At 34.5% G+C, this 23,488-nt stretch overlaps 2 protein-coding genes and 1 pseudogene across 2 annotated transcripts; 1 reads left to right on the forward strand and 2 right to left on the reverse strand.

Annotated features, from left to right (window-relative positions):
- The first annotated feature begins 9,054 nt into the window (after positions 1–9,054).
- On the forward strand, positions 9,055–10,805 carry LOC127732486 (P2X purinoceptor 7-like). Its single transcript, XM_052241525.1, has 4 exons — positions 9,055–9,066; positions 9,538–9,783; positions 10,064–10,309; positions 10,560–10,805. The coding sequence occupies exons 1-4, from the start codon at positions 9,055–9,057 to the stop codon at positions 10,803–10,805; spliced, it is 750 nt and encodes a 249-aa protein (XP_052097485.1).
- Positions 10,806–11,179: 374 nt separating this feature from the next.
- On the reverse strand, positions 11,180–15,236 carry LOC127732602 (uncharacterized; annotated as a pseudogene).
- Positions 15,237–16,874: 1,638 nt separating this feature from the next.
- Positions 16,875–17,403, reverse strand: LOC127732487 (uncharacterized). Its single transcript, XM_052241526.1, has 2 exons — positions 17,180–17,403; positions 16,875–16,971 (listed from the first exon to the last, which is right to left on the reverse strand). Exons 1-2 carry the CDS (start codon positions 17,401–17,403, stop codon positions 16,875–16,877), a joined length of 321 nt encoding a protein of 106 aa, XP_052097486.1.
- Positions 17,404–23,488: the final 6,085 nt, after the last annotated feature.

Here is a 23,488-nt window from a genome sequence, read left to right on the forward strand (position 1 = left end):
TATTTCATGTAGCCAATGCAATTTAATGTATTTATGCTCTTTAGTATTGGAGGAATAAATGAACAGGAGGTGTTAAAATATGAAGTGGCAATAGCAGTGATGCTCATGTTATTACAAATCAAGTAAATAGTCTTAATTCGGTAGGTCACATTCGTGAATAGGGGAGGAGATTGTAGTTACGACATAAGACACATATCCGATATCATCTGTGAAACGGTCATTCCATAACGGTCAACCATTTCGTGATGGCGTCCGTAAAATTGACGAAGGGATGATTTCAACTTCACCATTTTGGAACTTTTGGTTTAATAGCTTCATTGTGAGCAGCAACCCTCTATCAAGGAAATCATGATAGGAAATACAAGTCCGAGAATATCGTATCAATTGGTAGATATGTACTCCGTATGTTGGCGCTGCTTGAATGTTGCTACATAGAAATGGAATTCACAATTGAGAAGCTAAAATCATCTCTTTTGTTGTAAAGGTTTGTTTTCAACCGACCCTCATTGTCAATTCCTAGATGCAAGTCAAGATATGAGGCAAACTTAACTTTACCTGTGGTATCCCTTATCTCTAGTTAGATGGGATAGATTCGTTCAACATACTAGTTTTGAATTATTTAGTGAGAGAACATGATCTATATAGCGGAAAATAAAGTTTATGCTGATCATTTAAGGCAAAACCCCTCAAAAATGATAAAAATTGTCATTTAAACAATATTTCCACAATTTCCTCTATATTGTCTTAAATGTAGATCTTGTCTTGGTGATCATTTTTACTTTATTTTAGTTTATATCTATTATAATTTTTAAGATAAAGTAAGACAACATCGCAAACAAATTGTAAATATCATCATCAAAAGGTAATAACTCTAGATGGGCATTACATGTATTTATGAATTAAAAGGTTTTAATAAACTGCTATATATCATTCCATTATTTTCAATTACTTTCAATGAAGAACTTTCCATAATAAATGTGTGGCCTGCAGCAACTACTGAAGTAACATTATCTGCTGATTTTTCCAGCAGAAGCAACATTCTCTCCTGTTGTTGTCTAAGAAATCTGAAGTGTTTGATTTGATCCTGAAGAAGTTTTTATTTACAAAACACTGAACCTTAATGTTGACACACAGCAGATGACACATGTTCATGCCTAAGTAATGTTTTTAGCAAGTGTTCTAAAAATAGCGATTTTAAAGTCTATTATAAATGAATATCACCAACCTGTATTTCTTGAAGATCACATTTTCTGGTTCTTCATTCAATAGCTCCTTACATGCAGTAATAACATGTTTCTCCCAAGGAGAAACATGTTATGTTCCATCATTACATCTTTTTGGAAATCCCCAGTACAACTGAATAAATATTGGTGTAAAGGAAAGAAAATTAATGTAAACCTATTATTTATTTTGCAAAATATATCGTATACAGTAAAGTTAGCATGCATGTCTGTAAAATGCCTTAATAGCATTCATCAAATTGAATGGTTAAAGTACACTTCCTTGAATCCGCAAGTGGTTTATGTACAGAAGAATGCATGACAGACAGCTAGACAACCAGTGTAAAGAAAATACCTTATTTTTCATTAACAAACAAGAATCTATCAAGGATATCCCTCTTCTGTATTTTTTGCATAAATCATTCATCAAAATTTGTCCTATTTGTCTGGAAATTTCATGTCAGGTAGAAATTGACCTAATGAACACTTTAACCCATGTCAGATTTGCTCTAATAGTTTGTTTTCTGTTTCACCTGTGACTTCTGTTGCAGAAAGTGAGACTTAGGGATAGTGATCCTGCTGCAGCAGCATTACATGTTACATTAAATTGGTCACTTTCTTTATTGATTATTTAAATATATTTAACAGTTAATTGGAGTCCCCAAGGGTGACTGGGGAGTAGAAATATGGTCACCATTGGTCTTCCTCCGACCGGCAGTAGAACCCTTGCCAAAGTGGGGCGTCCGTTTGGCTGTGCGGGATGTATCAAGTTTGCACTGTGGTTCTTTCTCATTTTTCAGAAGATACTCATGTGTTATTCTAGAATTACCAATACCGCATCTAGAAATAACACACTGATCTTTTCTGCACATTAAAGTATTTAAAGGTTTACCTAATTTAGGATTAATATCATGTAACTTACTACCATCTTTTTTACTCCATTCATTTTCCAATATATTCAAAACATATTCTCTAATATTAGATCTAAAATCAGTATATGGTATATCACTGTTAGATAAGGGATCAGCCAGGGCATTTTTCGCTTCCTGGTCCAAAACCGTGTTTCCATAGATTCCAACATGACTCGGAACCCATAGAAAAATTATTTCTTTATGAAGAATTTTTAAATTCCTCATTACATATAAAATCTTGAGAATTATAGGGTTTTTAATTTTAGTATGTTGTATAGCTTGTTAGCATGAAAGTGAATCAGAACATATAATCAATTTGGATTTGTCTGAAGTAGCAATAAATTTCCAAGCCAAAATAATTGCCTTTGCTTCAGCAGTAAATATGGATGCGGCAGATGACAAACGGAGAGTCGCAGCTCTGTCTCCAAAGTCAGCAGCAGATGCAACTCGGTTACCATCCTTCGATCGATCTGTATAAACAGTTGAAAAATCTGAATAAATTGTCTTAATTTCAGCAAAATGTTGTTGAATTAAAAGAGGGTTTGTTTCCGTTTTTTTTTTGTATTTACGGAATTTCTGACAAAACTTTCAACATTGTTCCTTTTAAGAAAAAATTTGTTTGACATGAATAAAAAATTGAAAATTATGATGTTCAAATTAAGATCTTCTTAAATGTATTCTATAACTAAACAAAAAAAAATCAAATTTCAATGGGAACATTGATAAAACTTTTGTATGATTGAATCAATGTTTATATTAAACTGAATGAAAATATATTATTAATATTGAATAAATACATCATCACACGCAGTTAATGAGTATAAAAAAAGTATTTGTGTCTATATATAAGATTTTTTTTTCTCATGTAAATTAATCAATTAGTGATAGATTTCTCTTAGAAGAAATTTAAAGGTCCCAGTGAATAAACTACACAGAGAAAAAGAGCTATTGTATTCATTCAATAGGACAGGTGAACTTACAAAAGATTAAATACCTGGTCAATATAGAGATGGTACTGTGGAAAACTTTCATTGGGTTCGCAATAAGTCCAAGCTTTAAACGTCTGTTGGAGTGTGAGTGCTCATCAGCCTCTACATACAGACTCTCAACTGGTGAGGTTTTAAATTCGCCAAGACACAAACGAACCCTGGTGATGCACAGCATCGATAATCTGTATGTAGGACTTCCGTACAGAGCCATACACTATTGAACCGTTATCTAGTTTGGATCTAACTAGAGATCTATATAAATTAAGTAAGATGTTGCGATCAGCACCCCAGTCAGTGCTGCCGACAACTTTTAAAATATCTAATCCTTTCAAACATCTCCATTTTAACATTTTGATATGGGGTAGAAAGGTTAACTTTTTATCGAAAACTAATCCAAGAAATTTGGTTTCATCAACCATTTTAATTGGGTTTCCGTACAAGTTGAGTTTTGGATCATGATGCAATTTCCTTTTGTTACAAAAATGCATTCCAACCGTTTTTGAAGTAGAAAATTTAAAACCATTTTCCGAGGCCCATTTTTCAATTCTTTCAAGACATAATTGTAATTGTCTTTCTATGTTATTCATATTTTTGCCTCTATAACATAAATCATCAACCTACAATGAACCTTCAATATTACTTTTCAAAACTTTAACAAGGCTGTTAATTTTAAGACTAAATAATGATTGATTGATTGTTGGTTGCTTAACGTCCAGTGGCAAATATTTCATGCATATTCAGGAGGAGAACAAGTTCACAATAAATACAATAGGTAGGTTCTGTAATAGATTAAGGGATTAAGGTCGGAGAAATTTTGACTGCCACGGGAAATGAGGGTATATTGGATAGGGACAGAAATTTAGCCCTGCAACAGGTCACCTACGGACCCCTCAAAGAGTTGTTGCAAGGGTTCTTAACGTGCAAAGAGCGTGGCACTCTCTTTACACGAGGCATCGGAGTTAACGTCCCCATTCTGAACGGACGTGGCTGCAAATTTGAACATCCCGCACAGCCAAACGGACGCCCCACTTTAGCACGGGTTTTACTGCCGGTCGGAGGAAGACCAATGGTGACCATACTTCTATTCCCCAGTCACCCTTGGGGGTAGACTAAATAATGTAACAGATAAAAAACTGCACTGAGGGACACCCATCTCTTGATCATACAGATCCGACATGGTTGAATTTACTATTAACATTAAATTGTCTGTTAGACAGAAAATTCGAAAAGATTATCAAGAGTACTGCGACCCTGTCGGAATCCACACTGGATATTGGCTAACAGCCCATTTGATTCCAGGAACCAAACAAGATAATTGACTAACCGTTCTAGTTTTACAGACACAACTGGTAAGAGCAATTGGTCGATAATTAATAGGATCCGTGTTATCTTTACTTGGTTTTGGAATAGGCACGACGGTTGCAAGCTTCCAAATTGATGATAAATCACCAGATTCCCAGATGTTATTCATGAGATGCAAAAGAGCTTCCAGCGAGGAATCTGGCATGAGTTTTAAGAGTTGATAGTGAATATTATCAGTCCCACAAGCTGTATCATGGGCTTTTGACAGAGATGTTTTAAGTTCTTCCAGAGAAAATAGTTTTTTTTATAATTTTCACCATTTTTCGATTTGAAGTTCAATTTCATTTTTCCAATTTCATTTTTCCTTTGTTTTTTTTTTTAATAACTTTTTTAAAATCTTCCCTGTAGTTGTTAGAAGAAGGTTTCGCAAACGTTTCACCAAGCTTGTTGGCAATATCTTTTTCAGATGTTAATATATTATTGCCATCTTTCAAAAGTTTTACCGTGGCTTTAGAATTTTTACCTTTTGTATCATGTTCCATACTTTTGTCATCGCAGTGCAAGATGTTATCCCCGAGACAATTTTTTTTCCAAGAAGTCCGCCGCGCGAAAAATACGGAAATTACTGTAATTTCAAACCATGGTTTGCTGGGATGTTTCGGATTTGCCGATGTCTTAGGAATTGTTCTGTCAGCAATTGACTTTAAAACTGTGTTAAAAGTTAAAATGGGATCTTGAACAGTCTCAAACAAAGGCCAGTCCGCCTTCTCGAGTTTCCAACGTGGAATCTCTGCTGAGCAGAAGTAAAAAGATGTTCGAGAATTATTGGGAAGTGATCACTTTCACATAGATCATCATGGACACGCCATGAATAATCCAGAAGAAGAGACGGATCGCAAATAGTGATATCAATAGCAGAATAAGACCCGTTTCCAAGGTGGAGATAAGTATTAGATCCATGATTGAAAATGCATAGTCCTTCTTGTGAGCCAAAGTCTTCAATGATCTTATCAATGAGACTTGCTTCCCCACAAGGGATTGTGAGCATAAAACCATGGTTTAAAGTCTCCCATAAGTATAAAATTGAAAACAACACGTTTAATAATTTCATGCGTCCGAAGCGCTTTTCTGGATTTACCTTCATCAGGAACGCTCAATGCCAAACATTTGAAATCCGAGAGATGTATAAGTATAAAAGGTGAAGGTAATTGATCAGTAAGGTTTTTGAGTTTAGCTTTATCTATATTTGAATTAGTAGGAATATATATAGAATATAATGTAATTGTTTTATCCAATGATAAACGAATTGCGACTGCCTGCAGATCTGTGGTGAGTTGGACTGTGCTATGAATGACGTTCCCCTTCACACAAATGGTTGATCCGCCTGCAGCACGTTGAAAATGTGCTATAAATGTTGTATCCTTTTAAAGATACATTATCACTTTATTTAAATGAGTTCCTTGAAGACAAAATGCAATAGGTATAAAAGTCTGAACTAGAAGCGTTAACTCGAGATGATTTATTTTAAGACCTCGGCAATTCCATTGAATGATATCTGTCATAGTTTATGAATAGAAGGACGAATGCTATCGAGTTTGCCAGCATTTGTACTTCGATCACCTTGAGATTGTGATCTTTCTGGGTGGCACAACACTTTCGAGTCCATTTCTCATAAATCATTGAGTAAGGTAAATCTATTTTGTAAGGAGAGTCCTCGATCTCCTTGAATAGACGGAGCTGATGTTACTCCGCCTCGAACTCTACCCCGCGACCTCCTTTCAGAAGACTTCTAAGAAGACGGATTTGCTGACGTTTTGGAGATACTCTTCTTTTCTGGAGAACGAAGAGGAGACAAGGCTTTTGTAGACTTTGTACGAGATGCAAGAGATGAACTAGAAGACGCTTTATTAGACGTAGATGTAGTATGACTATTTAAGACGAATGAATTATCGGGAAGATCCCAGACAGACCCAGTGCCCCAACTGTCTGATACAACCACATATGATTTACTTGATTTCTTTTTTTCATTTTTTTAGGTGATGACATTGAGCTCTGTGAGGAAGATTGAGTTGACTGAGTACTGGTTTTAGAAGGTTTTGGTTTTCTTGGAATAATTATTTTATCGGAAGTTTCTAATTGAACAGGCAACATTATAAAAGTTTCAGCATCAATTGGCCAGTTCATGCGAGTTTGTGTATTCTCGTGACTGAATGAGCGGCCAACTTTGCTGGCGTACGATGGTTTGTTCGAAACTAGAGGATCATTCGAAACAGAAGCTACCTGTTTAGCCTCTGGGTAACTGATATTTCTTTCTGTTTTAATTTTAATAATATTTTTTTTTCTTTAAGGTAAACAGGGCAGTCACTAGATGATGAAAAATGGGACTCACCACAGTTTATGCATTTAGAAGATTCAGAGCAACAGGTTGTTCCCTCGTGTCCTTCGTCAGAACACTTGAAGCATCTCTGCGTACCACAATATTGTTTGGTTCCATGACCAAACTTTTGACAAGTGAAGCATTGAATTGGGTTACGGAAAAACCTCTCAACTCTAATTCCGAAGCAAACTAAAATAATCGATGAAGGAGTTGGAGTTCTAAAGGTCAAAAGATATGTATTTAATTTGGTTATAGCTCCATTCTTTTTTATTTGAAATCAAACATCAGTTACACCTTGGCTTGAAAGTTCCTCACAGATTTCTTCCACGGTAAGGTCACCAACGTATTGACTTCTGTCGAATGATCCCCTTACAGCTGTTCAAACTGTTAGGTCACCAACGTATTGACTTCTGTCGAATGATCCCCTTACAGCTGTTCAAACTGTTGTGAGGAGAGGCAGAAATAGGATAAATGATTCATGCATATTCAGGACGAAAACAAATTAACAATAAATACAATAGGTAGGTTCTGTCCGGGGTTAAGGTCGGCAAAATTTAGACTGCTACGGGAAATGAGGGAATATTGGATAGGGACAGAAATTTAGCCTTGCAACAGGTCACCTACGGACCCCTCAAAGAGTTGTTGCAAGGGTTCTTAACGTGCTGAGAGCGTGGCACTTTCTTCACACGAGGCATCGGATTTAACGTCCCCATTCTAACCGGACGTGGCTGCAAATTTGTACATCCCGCACAGCTAAACGGACACCCCACTTTAGCAAGGGTTTTACTGCTGGTCGGAGGAAGACCAATGGTCACCATACTTCTATTCCCCAGTCACCCTTGGGGGTCGGCAGAAACAGGAAAGTTTGTAATTGTTTTCATTGTAAGCAAATTGTTGATTGACTTTTGTTGGAACATTCAACCAACAAATTCCCTGATCTCATTTTTGAAACTTTTTTTAACAGTACCAGCAACGCTTTGCATTTGTTTGTTTATCACAAAGGCAGATATTTCGGAAATTGGTTTTTCATCTGTACCTTTTATTACAATTAATATGGGCTAACTGGCATCTTCCCGACAGGGCACTTAATCTTCACATTTTCTTTTTTTTGTGTATTAAAGCTGATGAAGAGGGATGGTTTTGATGTGCCATAGGAAAAGAGAAAGGTTCGCCATTCTTGTCATCCACCCACCTCGGAGTGCCTACAAGGGCGATGCTGTATTTCCGTAGCGAGCCGGGGTCAAGTGCTAATGATGAAAAAGAGCTTCAAGTATAATGTAGCTCTTCTCCAAATTAAGCACCCAAGATCCACTGCGGAAAGCACCAGATGTTCCAAGAATAGTATACTCTAGCAGAACGTTTCCATCAAACGAAATAGAAAACGTACAACTTGATTGACCCATGAGCCATCGCCTTCGTCAGTTATCCGAAATATAAATAGCTTAATTTAAATACATGTGTATACACTGACAATTGTTACAAGAAAGCTTATTGTTGAGGATTGACTGAAGGGCTCGGAATGACCAGCCGATTGATCGGACCGGGTCCATCCGACCTCCCGTTTAGATGATATCGGAGCCAAAGCAGCTTATTCAACAATAGTCTCGTCCGTCCGGGTATTTTCTGACCGTAAGGAGTCTGGCTACAGCCCTCATCCGCAAGGATCTCGTCAACCACCGACACGGGTAGAAACCCACGGCTAAAGGGTTGGGGAGCCTATTTTATTTAAAACATCGGACAACTCGTACGATGTTCGGATCACTTTAGTCTGGCCTCTACCCTCCGACCTGTCCAGCATGGGTAACCCTACCAGGAGACAAAGCTCCAGCTGGCATAGCTCCCAGGGTCACTGAGACACGCAAGCCCAAAGTGAAATTTATAATCATGAAGATACGCTGTTAACATGACCCGTTTTAATGTTTTAGGTCTAAATTGGAGAGCTGTAGCACATACCCGAGGTCACTGAATGTTACAGCTCCCCAACTTAAGGTTTTAAAACCTTCTACTGGTTCAGATTTAAAGGGATAGTAGCTACGATTTTGACAAAATTTTGAGAACGTTTAAAAGTGGCCAAGATGAAAGATACATACTTAAAATAAACTATGAGAACACTGAAATGTTTATATAAAAGTAGAAGTGTTAATAATTCCTAATTAATACCAGGTTGTGTGCCTGGCTATCTCATTAATTATGCATCGTTTGTGCGTTTCCGAAGTTTGCTGACACAGCGTGTGAAATGACCCAGATACATCGATATGAATGGAGAGGTAAGCATGTGCATTATATTCTTATAAATATCTTATTATTTCTTCCAATAAATGTATTATTTGACGATATTTACGATTAAATGTCCTCAGAATTCAACTCCGTGTATTTATTTCAAAATACAAACCCTAAACTTCCACTTGCTCCCGATAGTGTATGTTAACTGAAATGGGGCATCCCAAAGGGGTACCGATAAACAGAAAGGATAACGAGAAGAGAATACTTATTTCTGTGATTTGTATATTTTAGATAGGTTGGTTTTGTTATAAATTGAAATAAAGGTTTTTGAAAATTATAAATCTATAATTTAAGGAGATGGGATCGATAGTGTTAAGTAGGGTTTATACGTGTATAACGCATAATACTATAATGATCTATCTCATTCACTGGTCTTTCGTTTTCCGTTTTTTTTTAAATATCAATGTACGTTGAAAATTCATTTTAACTAAACAAATTCATTTATTGCAATGTAGATTTCACGACAGTCAGGAAACAGTAGATCTGAATCTCCATCTTCCAACATCGGCGATGGTCGGGGATCTTCATCCAGTCCAGAAAGGCCTACCAGAGGCAGGGGACGTGGACGTCGCCAGTTTCGTGGACGAGGTCCGAGAAATGTTGGTCGTAGAGTTAATAGAAGGCCTGTGTATGGACCAGCCTTGCCAACTTGGGAAGAGTTAGCTGTCCAGCGAAGAGAGGAAAGAAATGTTCAAATGAGGGTAAATATATCTCTTTTATATTTTTTTTTCTCAATCAATCAATGATCATTTTGCATTGTGTACAATTTGTATTGTGTTGTTTCTATGTATTCAACCCCTCGGGGTATACATGAGCAGTTCGTTAATAAATATAAATAAACTTTCTTCCATAGATAGATGTATCAAAATGGAAAATAATAAGGAGACATCGAGGGTTACACATTTCCTTTAATAAATATAATTGTCATATTGTAAAAATGTATAGTAAACATGGTTGCAAACATTTTCTTTTGTCTTTCAGGAACGAATTTCTCAGATGTCGGCAGATGGTTTGAGAGATTTGGTGTTGAGTATGTTTGACAAAGATCCATCAATTATGTTGAACATTGTAGACAGGAATTCACAAACTGAAATTCAAGGATACCATCCTAGACCTGAGAGTAATGCCCCATCTTGGTGTGTTTGTACCAAGTGCAGAGAAATGCCCACTGAGGAGGAGAAAAAATGTTGCAGGCAAACACTACAAAATTGCACATCCACATTACCGGTTAATTTTTTTCAGTGCCCTTGTATTTATCAATTAACAGGTCTTCAGAGAAAATAAAAATAATACCAGACAGGTGACTTTATATGAGTCAATTATTTAAATCAATTTAATTTGCAACTGGACTGTAGCCTAGCCACCTAGGAAAACCATACCTTCACATAGCTTTGACCATAATTCTGCTAATAGTTTATTGAAAAAAATGTATAAATATTTTTTCCTAGTTATATTACACTCTTTGTTTCATTTACAGGATTTTGATTTGGTTCTCGTTATTGCCAGAAGATATAGACAAGACGTTTTGGCTGCAGGTGAAGATGATGATTACAATAAAAGTAACCGCCATGCCGCCTACAGGCTTTATATATTTTTGGTTCATGGTCACCTTAGTGCAGGAAACAGAAGGGTCATTCCAAGTTGTTGTGTCTGGAAAATTAGAGACAAATATCCAGATAGTTTTGGGAATTACAGGGGTTTTATTGGTGGTCGTCTGGGATAATGAATATAACATTATTAAATATGTATAAACTTTTAATTGTATATATTTGTTGTTTTTTGTCAGTAGTGTACCAGTGTACAGATATAAAATAGATATGATGTAAATGTCTTGGAACTGTCTTTAAATTTAAATTCTTGAAAGTATAGAAGATTACATGTACTGATTGGTTGGTGTGTGGTTAATATCAGTAGCACATATTTCATATAAAAAAGAAGATGTGGTATGAAACCAAAATGACACAGAAATTAACAACTATCCAGGGCTGCTTCAAACAAATCAAGTCTTAACAGATGACAATACAAAATCAAAAAGAATCATTTATGCAGATTCAAAGCTACTTGTTAAAGATCTTCTTCATAATGAGCTTGTTGTCAGCTATCTTTTCACAGAAAATTACTTTGCTTTATTGGTAGTTTTGCTCATCTATATCATGGAACATGAATTTTATCAACTTCTCAAAGACGTCAAATGCATACAATTAACACACAGGTTTCAATATTGGAATCCCTGATGAAAAAATTTGCAATTTCAAACTCCTTTCAAAAAAATGCTTATATTCAATACAACATGTTGATGTGATATGACAAGGAACCCAGTCTTTTAGTAGACCAACCCACTGAACCAGATTTTTATTATGATTGTTCACAGTATAACAGCCTGCAGAAAGATATGTCACCCAATCTATACGCATCTTTTGACTCCAAGGCAACCATACTTTGATCCTACTCCTAAATGCTGCATGATTTGTAGCTGAGAAGCAGCAATGTCCAAATTACAAGTCTTTAATTTTATTCAAAGAAGTCCTGTAAGCGATTTTGGTGGTTTAAGTTGATAAAAAAAAAACATGATAGGCAAAAGGCTTGAACAAACAAGCTGAGAAAACCAACTGTCAATTTTTGAAATAATAATTGTTTTGAAGGCTTAATAAGATTTATTCTGCCCAGTAGTCAATTGTCCTGTCCATGTCATCATTGGTCCTGTTTGAGCTGTCATCAGTGAATCTTGACCGCTGTAACTCAACAATCTGCTGGGTAGGTGGTGGTGGAACTGGTGCAAGGTGTGCCGACACTCTAGGATCATCCTCTGATTCATTCCAATTTCATCAGCAAGTCTTTTCAAAACAATTTTCTCAATGACCTGAGGTATGTAGGCATAATCCTTCAAAGTTTTGCATGGTGTTACAGACCAGCGGCTGCTTTTTTTCTGAAACACTCTCTGATACCTGGAAAAATACAAAAAAAATATTGCAAAAATTAAATTATGATTTAGAAAATAAAGTGATAAACCATGAAAGCATAATACATTTAGTACAAAAATTAATATTGATTTGTAAATTTAAATAAGAGAAAGTTGCTAAACAATATTGAAAAAATATAAAATTTGCTTTTGCACAAGGGAAAACAATGTAAAGAAAAAATAATGTTTTTACCTTACTGATCCATCTTTGTTTGTCAAGATTGATCGACCAATGTGACCATTATGGTCTAAAGCTGCCAACAAGTTCCGACATCTATATGTTGGTGGTCTATACGAATGCCTTTTTGATGCATACATCAGAATCAGATTCTGGAAATTTTCCAGTTCTGCTGTACTTCTGAAAGAAATACATTTTTTAAGATTTCAATAAATATACACAAAAATAAATCAATAATAAAATAAAATTATGTGTTCTTTAAAATAACTTATAGGAATGTATAAATCTTCTGCAACTACGTGTTAATGATGAAAAGGATCTATCCAAATAAAATATTGTTTTATTCACAGCAAAGCAGAAATTTGTAAAAACAGTCTTTTTCCTATAAGCTTTATATATCAACCTGTCTTTTGTTTAAATAATATGATGACCTAATTGTATTGTTAATACCTGCAGTTAGTATAGTGGGGAATATTGTTGATCAGTCTTTTGTTCATGACTATATCTCTCAATGCACAATGTGCTGGTGAATCTTTCTTCAACCATCCTTTATCTCTTTCTGAAGACAAGGGTCCATGTTCGCACTTGTTATTAGTGCTATACGCAAAAATCCACTCATGTTCGTCTACTACATGGTGCAGAACACCAATCCACATTCCCTAAAATAAGCCACCAGTCACATTAAATATCAAGTATTATACAATTCATATTATATTTTTAAACATACATATTTTGTTATTATCATGATTATCAGGACAACACAAGCTTTTATAGGTACACATAAGGCTGGATATTTGGTCATTTTAATTCTGTTTTTATGTAATTGTATATATATATGTTACACAATAATAAAATAAATCATTATTATTCAACAAATAATATATTCATGAGAAAGCTAACCAAGACACAGAAAGAAAATAGAAATGCAAAATCAGACCCAAATGGAGTAATATTATAAAAAAAATTAGTTTGAACTCGAAATGAAACAGATATGAATAAAAAATCCATCTCACCATGAACTCTTCTTTAGTGTTACATGTTTGTGCAGTGTACCAAAAATGATTCACCACATCTTTTGTCCATTCGAACAATTCTTTGCACTTCTTGTCTTGACCTGCTTAAATACAAAAAAAAAATCATAATGTTTCAATTTAGTATATATCAAAACAAATAAAGAGAATGATTTATGAAAGTGCAAATATATAATATAAAGTACAATGATCCTGGATTTTAAAAAAGGTCTATGCATTAACCGGATATATAGTTCATTGATCTTCACCAGTTCTTGTGTTGTTTTTTGCCTAAGTTGATGGTTTTATTAATCATGATGAATGCAAATTGAAGATCTGTTATAGTCTGTAATAATCTAGACTTGGGTCATCAGACATTAGACTTATCAGAGCGTATACCTGGTCTCAACTTCAAATGGTATGTGAGGGGTTGCTGTTTACCCAAAATAAAAAATTTTGTTCATACATAATTCTTACTTTGATAATCTTTTTCCCTAAATTTTTGGTACCATGCCAAACATCCCATGAATGTTTCACATCTGGATAGTCCTTTTCTGCAAGATAATAAATCAAGAATGAGCATTGAAATAATAATACATTGTACATGTATCAAAATTAGATTTCAAACGATCGCAATAATTGAAACTCACTTTTTTTTTTAAAATGAATCAAACATGATTTTTCACAATATCGCAACAATTAAAATCGCATTTTAGTCTAAAATAACAAAATCGCAATAATAAATGCACTCCATTATTTCTGAATTTACAGTAACACAATGGTTAGCATTATGAATATAATGTTTTTTTATTAATATAAGGGATAATGTATAGTAGCACTAATATGATTGGTTGACATCTCATCAATATTTACCCCATATCACCTTTTAACTAAACTTGAAAAATTTTACTTACTCATGATGGAGGCAATCTGTACATGAGCATCAGTCACTACTTCTGCTATTTTAAGACCATTATCTAAAAGGAACTTGAGGCACTTTAAAAAACAAGCCTTTTCCAAGTTTGTGCTTTTCTTTTCTGTCATTCTTTTGTCCATAGTAACAATGCACAAAATCTGTTACTGATGTTCTCCGTGAAGGTATAGGAGCAATACTGGGCTGAGTGTCCTGGGCTGTCCATTCGTCCATCCCCTTTAAACCAAAAAATAATATTTTAGTTGCTTTGATTTTCAACACTAGACTAAAATTGCATTGACAAATTTTAAGACATGTTTATTTTTTAAATAATTTATCAATGATGTATATTTCTTTCCAATTTTTTTCACTGATCTTAAAAACTAACAAACTGAAACAAAGCCAGAGTTCCGGAGCTGTAGTTGCTGTTATAGAAATTAAAATGTTATAAAATTTGTATAAAGTGCATACCAAGAATTACCAAATCTTGTCCTCTAAAACTGTCTAAAATAGCATCCTGATGATCAATCCAGTATTCATCTACTGATGGTATCACATAATGTCGCTGTATCTTGAAAAAGGTAGATTTGCTCAAGATGGGCAATTTCAAGTATTTGGCAAACATTGATATCTTTTGAAAATTGCTCCCTGAGAGGACAACACTTGCAGCTATCATCATGTCACCACTATGCATACCTCTGTTCAATATTGGCTGTGAACACCATTTATGTGCAATGTGACCATTTTGACATACCTTAAAAACAAATAAATAAAAATGTAATAATCAACAAGACTTGTATAATTTTAAATATATATACCTTATATATATATATATCATTATTGTTCCTGAATGTGTTCGGACTCACAAAAATGATTGGATCAAAATCTTTCTTTCTTTTTAAATACATTGTACAAAAAAAAAAAAAATTAACACGAGATATTGAATTTGTAAAAATCTTAACCTAGTAAAATTATGAAATTTACCCATTTCAGATAAATAGCCGATGCAACCACTTCCTTCTCTATGTCAACCTCCAAACCACATCCTTTAACGCTGCATATTTTCTGAATAGAAGTCATTGCTAAATTGAGGAGCTGACTGTAAAAAAAAGGCAAGACATGGGTGGTCTGCCAAAAAATCTTGAACTTCTTCATCAGAGTCAATGCGTTTCACACCAGGACCAGAATAAAAATCTGTCTGCTCAGGCTCATTGCTTATTGTTATGCGTTTACCTTTCTACATTGGCTAGAATTATAGGGGGAGGGTTGAGATCTCATAAACATGTTTAACCCCGCCGCATGTTTGCGCCTGTCCCAAGTCAGGAGCCTCTAGCCTTTGTTAGTCTTGTATTATTTTTAATTTTAGTTTCTCGTGTATAATTTGGAGTTTAGTATGGCGTTCATTATCACTGAACTAGTATATATATTTGTTTAGATTGATTGATTGTTGGTTGCTTAACGTCCAGTGGCAAATATTTCATGCATATTCAGGACGAGAACAAGTTCACAATAAATACAATAGGTAGGATCTGTAATAGATTAAGGGATTAAGGTCGGAGAAATTTAGACTGCCACGGGAAATGAGGGTATATTGGATAGGGACAGAAATTTAGCCTTGTAACAGGTCACCTACGGACCCCTCAAAGAGTTGTTGCAAGGGTTCTTAACGTGCAAAGAGCGTGGCACTCTCTTTACACGAGGCATCGGATTTAACGTCCCCATTCTGACCGGACGTGGCTGCAAATTTGTACATCCCGCACAGCCAAACGGACGCCCCACTTTAGCACGGGTTTTACTGCCGGTCGGAGGAAGACCAATGGTGACCATACTTCTATACCCCAGTCACCCTTGGGGTTATATTTGTTTAGGGGCCAGCTGAAGGACGCCTCCGGGTGCGGGAATTTCTCGCTGCATTGAAGACCTGTTGGTGACCTTCTGCTGTTGTCTGTTCTATGGTCGGGTTGTTGTCTCTTTGACACATTCCCCATTTTCATTCTCAATTTTATCATCATCATAAATTTCATCCTCTTCATCTTCTTCTATTACATTTCTTGTGTCATCAGCCTCACTGAAAGAACATAAGATGTCTAATACAAATGAAAATCTATATACATATGTGTAATCAATATCTGTTTTTGTACATTTAGGACTACATTAATATGATGAACCACAAGTAAAGCAGTGAGGTGTTCTTATACCTTGAATGTTAATATCTTAATAATAAGACCTCTATATAAGTTTCAATTACATTGCATTTAATAGTTGCCTTATGAAACTAAAACTAAAGTGAATACATACCCAAAAGTAATATTTAAGCTAGGCTCATAATCCTCATCATCTGAACCACAGTTGTTGCTTTCTACTTCTGTTATATCAATTGTTAATCTAAAAGCAGAAGAGAATTTAAAAAAAATTATAAAGGATATTTGTGTACATATGTAACTTAACATGGGATATATTAAGTATGTATGGCTAGCAAAATTAAAAACTTCCATTTGTTGTTTGCACACAGTCAAGGTCGTTAAAAACTTCCATTTGTTGAAAAAAGTTAAATACAATATAACAAGTTCCTTATATTTTATCAGAAACAAGGTGACATTATCATTTATATAAGTTCAGTCGTATAAAATCTTTTCTACATTTTCTTTTTCTGACCACCAAGTTAAGAAGAGCTGCCATTTGTATTTCTTTTTTTTCGGTGTTCAATTCAATATCTTTTTTCAAAATAAAACTTACACAAAAGGATTTATGAAACTGCTGGATTCTTTCAAATGTGACCGTCTACGACTTGGTAATTCTTCAATCCCTGAGATATGTGCATCAGAATCGCTGAAAATAAACCATGAAGTATTTATGAATTCCACATTCAATCTAAGCAAATTGCATGAGTTATATGTAAATGAAACACCATTATTTACTTTTTCTGTTTAATTTCCAATCAGCATCATATTACAATTTAAATGTACGTATAAAATAAGAAATAAAATAAATTGTTAACTTTCTAATCATTTGCGGCATAATATTAGCAAATACATACTCAGCTTGTCTTTCACTCTCAGAAGATGAAATTCTGGACATATCAGACATGGGTTGAATATTGTCAGCAAGAGGACCTGGTGTTGAAGTCAATGCTTTTGGGTCCGGTGTTGCATAATTCATACTTGGACTGGAGTGAGCAGCATATGTTGGAGTTTTAAATTCTTCATGTTTTGATTTTTTACTTGGAGTCATGGCTTTGGGTTCTGGTGTTGCACTTTTCATGCAGGTACTGGAGTGTGTGTTGGTGTTTTGAACACCTTATTGACTTCAAAGTTTGATCTCTTTCTTGGACTGATATTTCTGTCTTGAATTGCATACCTATGAATGATATTTTAACTTAAAATCAATTGAAATTTCAGATAAAATGCCGAATACACTTTTTATAACAGTAAGTTAAGATTTCCCCTTTGCGGGGCCTCGTGAATGCACGCATTTGTTTACACTTATAATTATCGCTTTTTCATACATTTCTTCATCCAGAATTAAGTAAACAAACATCATTTGACAATATATAAACAAATAAGAAGCAGTGTGTTTCTTTGAAATATGAAAAAAGTCTGTTTTGGAACAAGAATTTTGAAGATATAAATGTAAACAACACACAAACCTGTCCAACAGAAGTTTAGCAACTTGTGTGTGACTTTCCAGACGTAACCGGTCTTTCAGGTCATTCCAACGATCAATCTCGTCTCCAATGTGGATTTTCGACTTCTGATAAGCGGCCTGTGCATCTTTTCTGTTCCTCTTTCTTGCAGAATCTGTGAGAGTACGTTTTCTTCCTCGCGCTAAATTTCCTCTATCCGACATGTTTACTTTCATTTACGCGTTGCGCATGCGCATTTTAATTGTCGAACACAGGTCAACTATAGGTCGTATGAATAAAGGCGGTCGTTACAGCGATATATTGTCTATAGATAATAATTCATTTCGGTGGTTAAAACTCTAAAAATCTTCTTTAAACCTTATGAAATGACAATGGGAATAGAATTTTTCCTAATTATTCTTTATATTTGTTTAAAATTCGGCATTTTTAGTTTAAGTCATATTTTAGTGAAAATCGTAGCTACTATCCGTTTAATAATGTCCATGACAGACAGTGTTTTCTTTTTCATAAGCTGATAGTACAGATACAATTTTAACAAAAGGATTTTTATCCCCTTATATTTCGAAGAGATATGTCATATAGTTTCATCTAATATATGACACGAGGGGTTAATTAGACAGCTTCATATAGTTACTTTATGTATGTTTAAGAACAACACAGAAAACAAAAGCCACACAATGTTTGGGAACTTTAGACACATAATGTAAAAGCACAGAATGGACTTATTGGGAGAACACTTCTGAAAGCCACAAAATGTATCATAAAAGAAGAACATTGGTCCATCTGCTGCATCCATTTTTACTGCTGAAGCAGAAGCAATAATTTTGGCCTTGAAATTTATTGCTTCTTCAGATAAATCCAAATTTATTATATGTTCTGATTCACTTTCATGCTAACAAGCTATACAAAATACTAAAATTAAAAACCCAACAATTCTCAAAATTTTACATGTAATGAGGAATTTAAAAATTCTTCTTAAAGAAATATTTCTATGGGTGCCGAGTCATGTTGGAATCCATGGAAACACAGCTGTAGACCTTGAGGCAAAGAATGCCCTGGGTGACACTTTATCTAACTGTGATATACCATATACCGATTTTAAATCTAATATTATAGAATATGTTTTTAATATTTTGAAAAATGATTGGAGTAAGAGAGATGGTACAAATTACATGAAATTAAACCTAATTTAGGTAAACCTTTTAATAATTTAATGTGCAGAAAAGATCAGTGTGTTATTTCTAGATGCCGAATTGGTCATACTACAGTGACACACGAGTATCTTTTAAGAAATGAAGATGAACCACAATGTGTACCTTGCAACTGCAAGTATACTATTAAACATGTTTTAATTCATTGTATTGACTTTGCGTATATTCGGAAGAAGCATTTCAATGTCAATAATATGTATGATTTATTTAATAATGTTCCATTTACAAATATTGTTTCATTCTTAAAAGAAATTGGAATATATTATAAAATATAAAAAATTTTTGTTATATTTAAAACGATTTTAATTTTTATCACGTTATCTTAGTGTTGATTTTTATTTGTAAATAATCAATTTGCTTTAGTCTAGAATTTTAGTTTATTGAAAGACCTTTTGTCTGATTTTAAAAATATACCTCAAATTGTTATAATATTCGAATTAGCTCTCGCCGCGATATAGCCTTTCTCTGCTAATGCGGCGTAAAGCAAACAACAATCAATCAATCAATATTTACTACTTCAGATCTAGGATGGGACTTGTTTCATTGGAAATCATACCACATCTAATTTTTATATACATAAAATTGAGAATGGAAATGGGGAATGTGTCAAAGAGACATCAACCCGACCATAGAGCAGACAACAGCCGCAGACCACCAATGGGTCTTCAATGCAGCGAGAAACTCCCACACCCGGAGTCGACCTTCAGCTGGCCCCTAAACAAATATGTTTACTAGTTCAGTGATAATGGACGTCATACTAAACTCCAAATTATACACAAGAAACTAAAATTAAAAATGATACAAGACTAACAAAGGCCAGAGGCTCCTGACTTGGGACAGGCGCAAAAATGCGGCGGGGTTAAACATGTTTTTTTGGATCTCAACCCCCCCCCCCCTAATACCTCTAGCCAATGTAGAAAAAACAAACGTACAACAGTACGCACAGTTAAACTCAGTTTAAGAGAAGTCCGAGTCCGATGTCAGAATAGGAAACAAAAGAAAATAAACAAAATGACAATAATACATAAAAATCAACAGACTACTAGCAGTTACTGACATGCCAGCTCCAGACCTCAATTAAACTGATTGAAAGATTATGTCTTCATCATATGAATATCAGGTACAATCCCTCCTGTTAGGGGTTTAGTATTATACCGTCATAAAATATATGAGAAGAACATAACCCGTGTCATGCCAACAACTGGTTTTAGAATAAATATGTTTAATGTATAGTTATAATGGATGCGCCGTTTTTAACATAGCAACATGGTGAGTGTGTGTTTTGTAACCAGTTATTTCATGCATTTTTAAAATGACATGGGTTTTTAAAACATCTACATCTAAATTTCTAAAAGTGAAATAACTCTATTAAGGCATTAAATGAAGATTTAGATGTAACTATTTGTAACTATGGTGAATTTATTTGCTGTTTAAAGTTAATATTTTAATTCAATTATATTCATGAAATTAACTAATCAGAGCTTTCAGAAATTTTTTTGTGTCATGCTATTTTTCAATATTTCGATTGATTGATTGATTGATTGTTGGTTGCTTAACGTCCAGTGGCAAATATTTCATGCATATTCAGGACGAGAACAAGTTCACAATAAATACAATAGGTAGGTTCTGTAATAAATTAAGGGATTATGGTCGGAGAAATTTAGACTGCCACGGGAAATGAGGGTATATTGGATAGGGACAGAAATTTAGCCTTGCAACAGGTCACCTACGGACCCCTCTAAGAGTTGTTGCAAGGGTTCTTAACGTGCAAAAAGCGTGGCACTCTCTTTACACGAGGCATCGGATTTAACGTCCCCATTCTGACCGGACGTGGCTGCAAATTTGTACATCCCGCACAGCCAAACGGACGCCCCACTTTAGCACGGGTTTTACTGCCGGTCGGAGGAAGACCAATGGTGACCATACTTCTATTCCCCAGTCACCCTTGGGGGCTCAATATTTCGATGATCATAACTCATAAACAATAAAATTATCAATATCAAACTTGACCTTGATTTGGTTTCCAGTTACAACATATACAAATTTAAAAACCTTGGGTTGAATGGACTTTTTAATATATATTTGATCATCATATATAAAATTGTTTTGTACATACCAATATGGAACTTTTCTTCCATTTTTTCATCGGTAAAAACATAATTAAATTTAAAAGCTTTGGTTATACAGTTCAAAATTTATTGAACAGAAAATACAATAGGTTGCAAAAGCTCAAATTATTCTTTTACACATGTGACCCCCCAAAAAAAAGAAAAAAATACTAAATTTCAAATTTATATTACTGAGATTACTCTTCAAAATAAAGACCCTCCACTTTATTTACTTCATCTAAAATAATTTTTGAGTATTTTGTTACAATAGATGAAACTTCTTTGTTGTACGACACATTTTGTGACCCTACAATAATTTTAATTTCTATTTCGGTATTGTCTAATTGGTCTTCATTTTCCTTTGCCTTTTTACAGTACTGTATAAGCTTGTCAGGTATATATTTGGGTGTTTTCATGTCTAAAATATAAAAGAAATTTTAATAAGCATAATTTTTCGGCAAAATTGTAATTACAAATTTTGAAGTAATTAAATATTTTTTCAATATTGCAGTACTTCATAGGGCAACCAACTATACACCTGAAAAAAAAGTATTGCAAAACCTCATTTTTAGTCCCCTACCAATGAAGTTGAAGGGGACTTTAGGTTTGCACTCTGTCTGTCTGTATGTCCGTCAATCCCTCCATCCGGCAAATCAGCTTTCCACACTTTTTTGTCATGCTTGAAGATATTGGTTTGATATCAGGTATTTAGTATAACTATAACAAGTTACAAATTTCTAAGTTCTAATTTTGTTCCGGTCTGATGTTTTTTGGCAGAGTTATAGACCTTGGACTTAGAAAAGTCACATAAGTAATCTGTTTTCCGAACTTTTTTTCGTCATGCTTGAATGTATAGACTTCATGTTTGCCATTTGGTTTAACCATGACAAGTTATAGATAACGTTTGATTTTGTTCCAGTCCGATGATTTTATGCAGAGGTATGGTCCTTGTCATGGTTTAACTATATGCCAAATATGAAATCAATATCTTCAATCATGATGAAAAAAACAAGCTTGTTCCGCGTTTGGTAAAAATCCAGTATAGTTTAAGAAAGTTATTCAGTAAGTTAACCTAAGTTGTTTATGCTAAAATTATTGTGTCTCTGGTTGATTGTCCTTCAATTTTTTTTATTGCTATATTTTTTTACTATAATGTTGACTATTACTTTTACTTTCAGCTTATATAATTAGATTACATTTGAACTCACGATTTTTTTTTTAATAATTTGGATATTTTTCTACTGCAGAATTCCATGAATCTTCATTAGTCTGTTCGGTGAAGATTCTTTCCAGAGCCCATTCCTTTTCATTACTTTGTAAACTCTCTGCTGTCTTTTCTAAGCTTTTGTTATCAGCTGCCATCTGCAGGAAATGAGCACGTGTCACGTTTAATTTTGCCTGCAGTAATCTAAATAGCTGTGAGAAAAAAATTGAATGTTTATAGAAGTATTAGATTAATACTATAATTTTGAGTTGAATTAACATGGTAGCTTGGTAATTTGAATCTTGAATCTTGGTAGCTTTGACCTGTATCTTTTGGCTAGAAACATTACTGTTTGGAAAAACCCATTGCAATCAAGAGAAAGCAATATCAAATTTAATTATAAAAAAAAATGTAATGAAATATAAATAAAGTTAAATTTGACTACCTTCATTGAATAAACAGATTATTATCTTAACAAGAGTGGATACAGACCAGCATGAATAGTATTTAGCCTTCTTAGAGTATTGCATAGCACTATGTGTCAACTCACTATCTAAAGGATACCCCACATATAATAATGGACAAAATTTCAATAATCTTCCTTGAAATATTGAAGACCAGGATTATTTTCCTTTATGCATATTCCTAGGTTGTGTACTGCACTTGTGTAAAGTTTCATCAATAATGATCAAGCTGTTAAGGAGAAGTTGCTCTTACAAGACATGTTGTAACATATTGCAATTTTTAACTAAGTTAGTAAAATTATCTCCTTTGAAATGTTTCAGACCAGGATTACTTTTCTTCATGCACATTCTACCCCCAAGGGTGACTGGGGAATAGAAGTATGGTCACCATTGGTCTTCCTCCGACCGGCAGTAAAACCCGTGCTAAAGTGGGGCGTCCGTTTGGCTGTGCGGGATGTACAAATATGCAGCCACGTCCGGTCAGAATGGGGACGTTAAATCCGATGCCTCGTGTAAAGAGAATGCCACGCTCTTTGCACGTTAAGAACCCTTGCAACAACTCTTTGAGGGGTCCGTAGGTGACCTGTTGCAAGGCTAAATTTCTGTCCTTATCCAATATACCCTCATTTCCCGTGGCAGTCCAAATTTCTCCGACCATAATCCCTTAATCTATTACAGAACCTACCTATTGTTTTTATTGTGAACTTGTTCTCGTC

Source organism: Mytilus californianus, unplaced genomic scaffold (assembly GCF_021869535.1).
Source record: "Mytilus californianus isolate M0D057914Y unplaced genomic scaffold, xbMytCali1.0.p SCAF_25, whole genome shotgun sequence".
NCBI classification, from domain to species: Eukaryota; Metazoa; Mollusca; class Bivalvia; order Mytilida; family Mytilidae; genus Mytilus; species Mytilus californianus.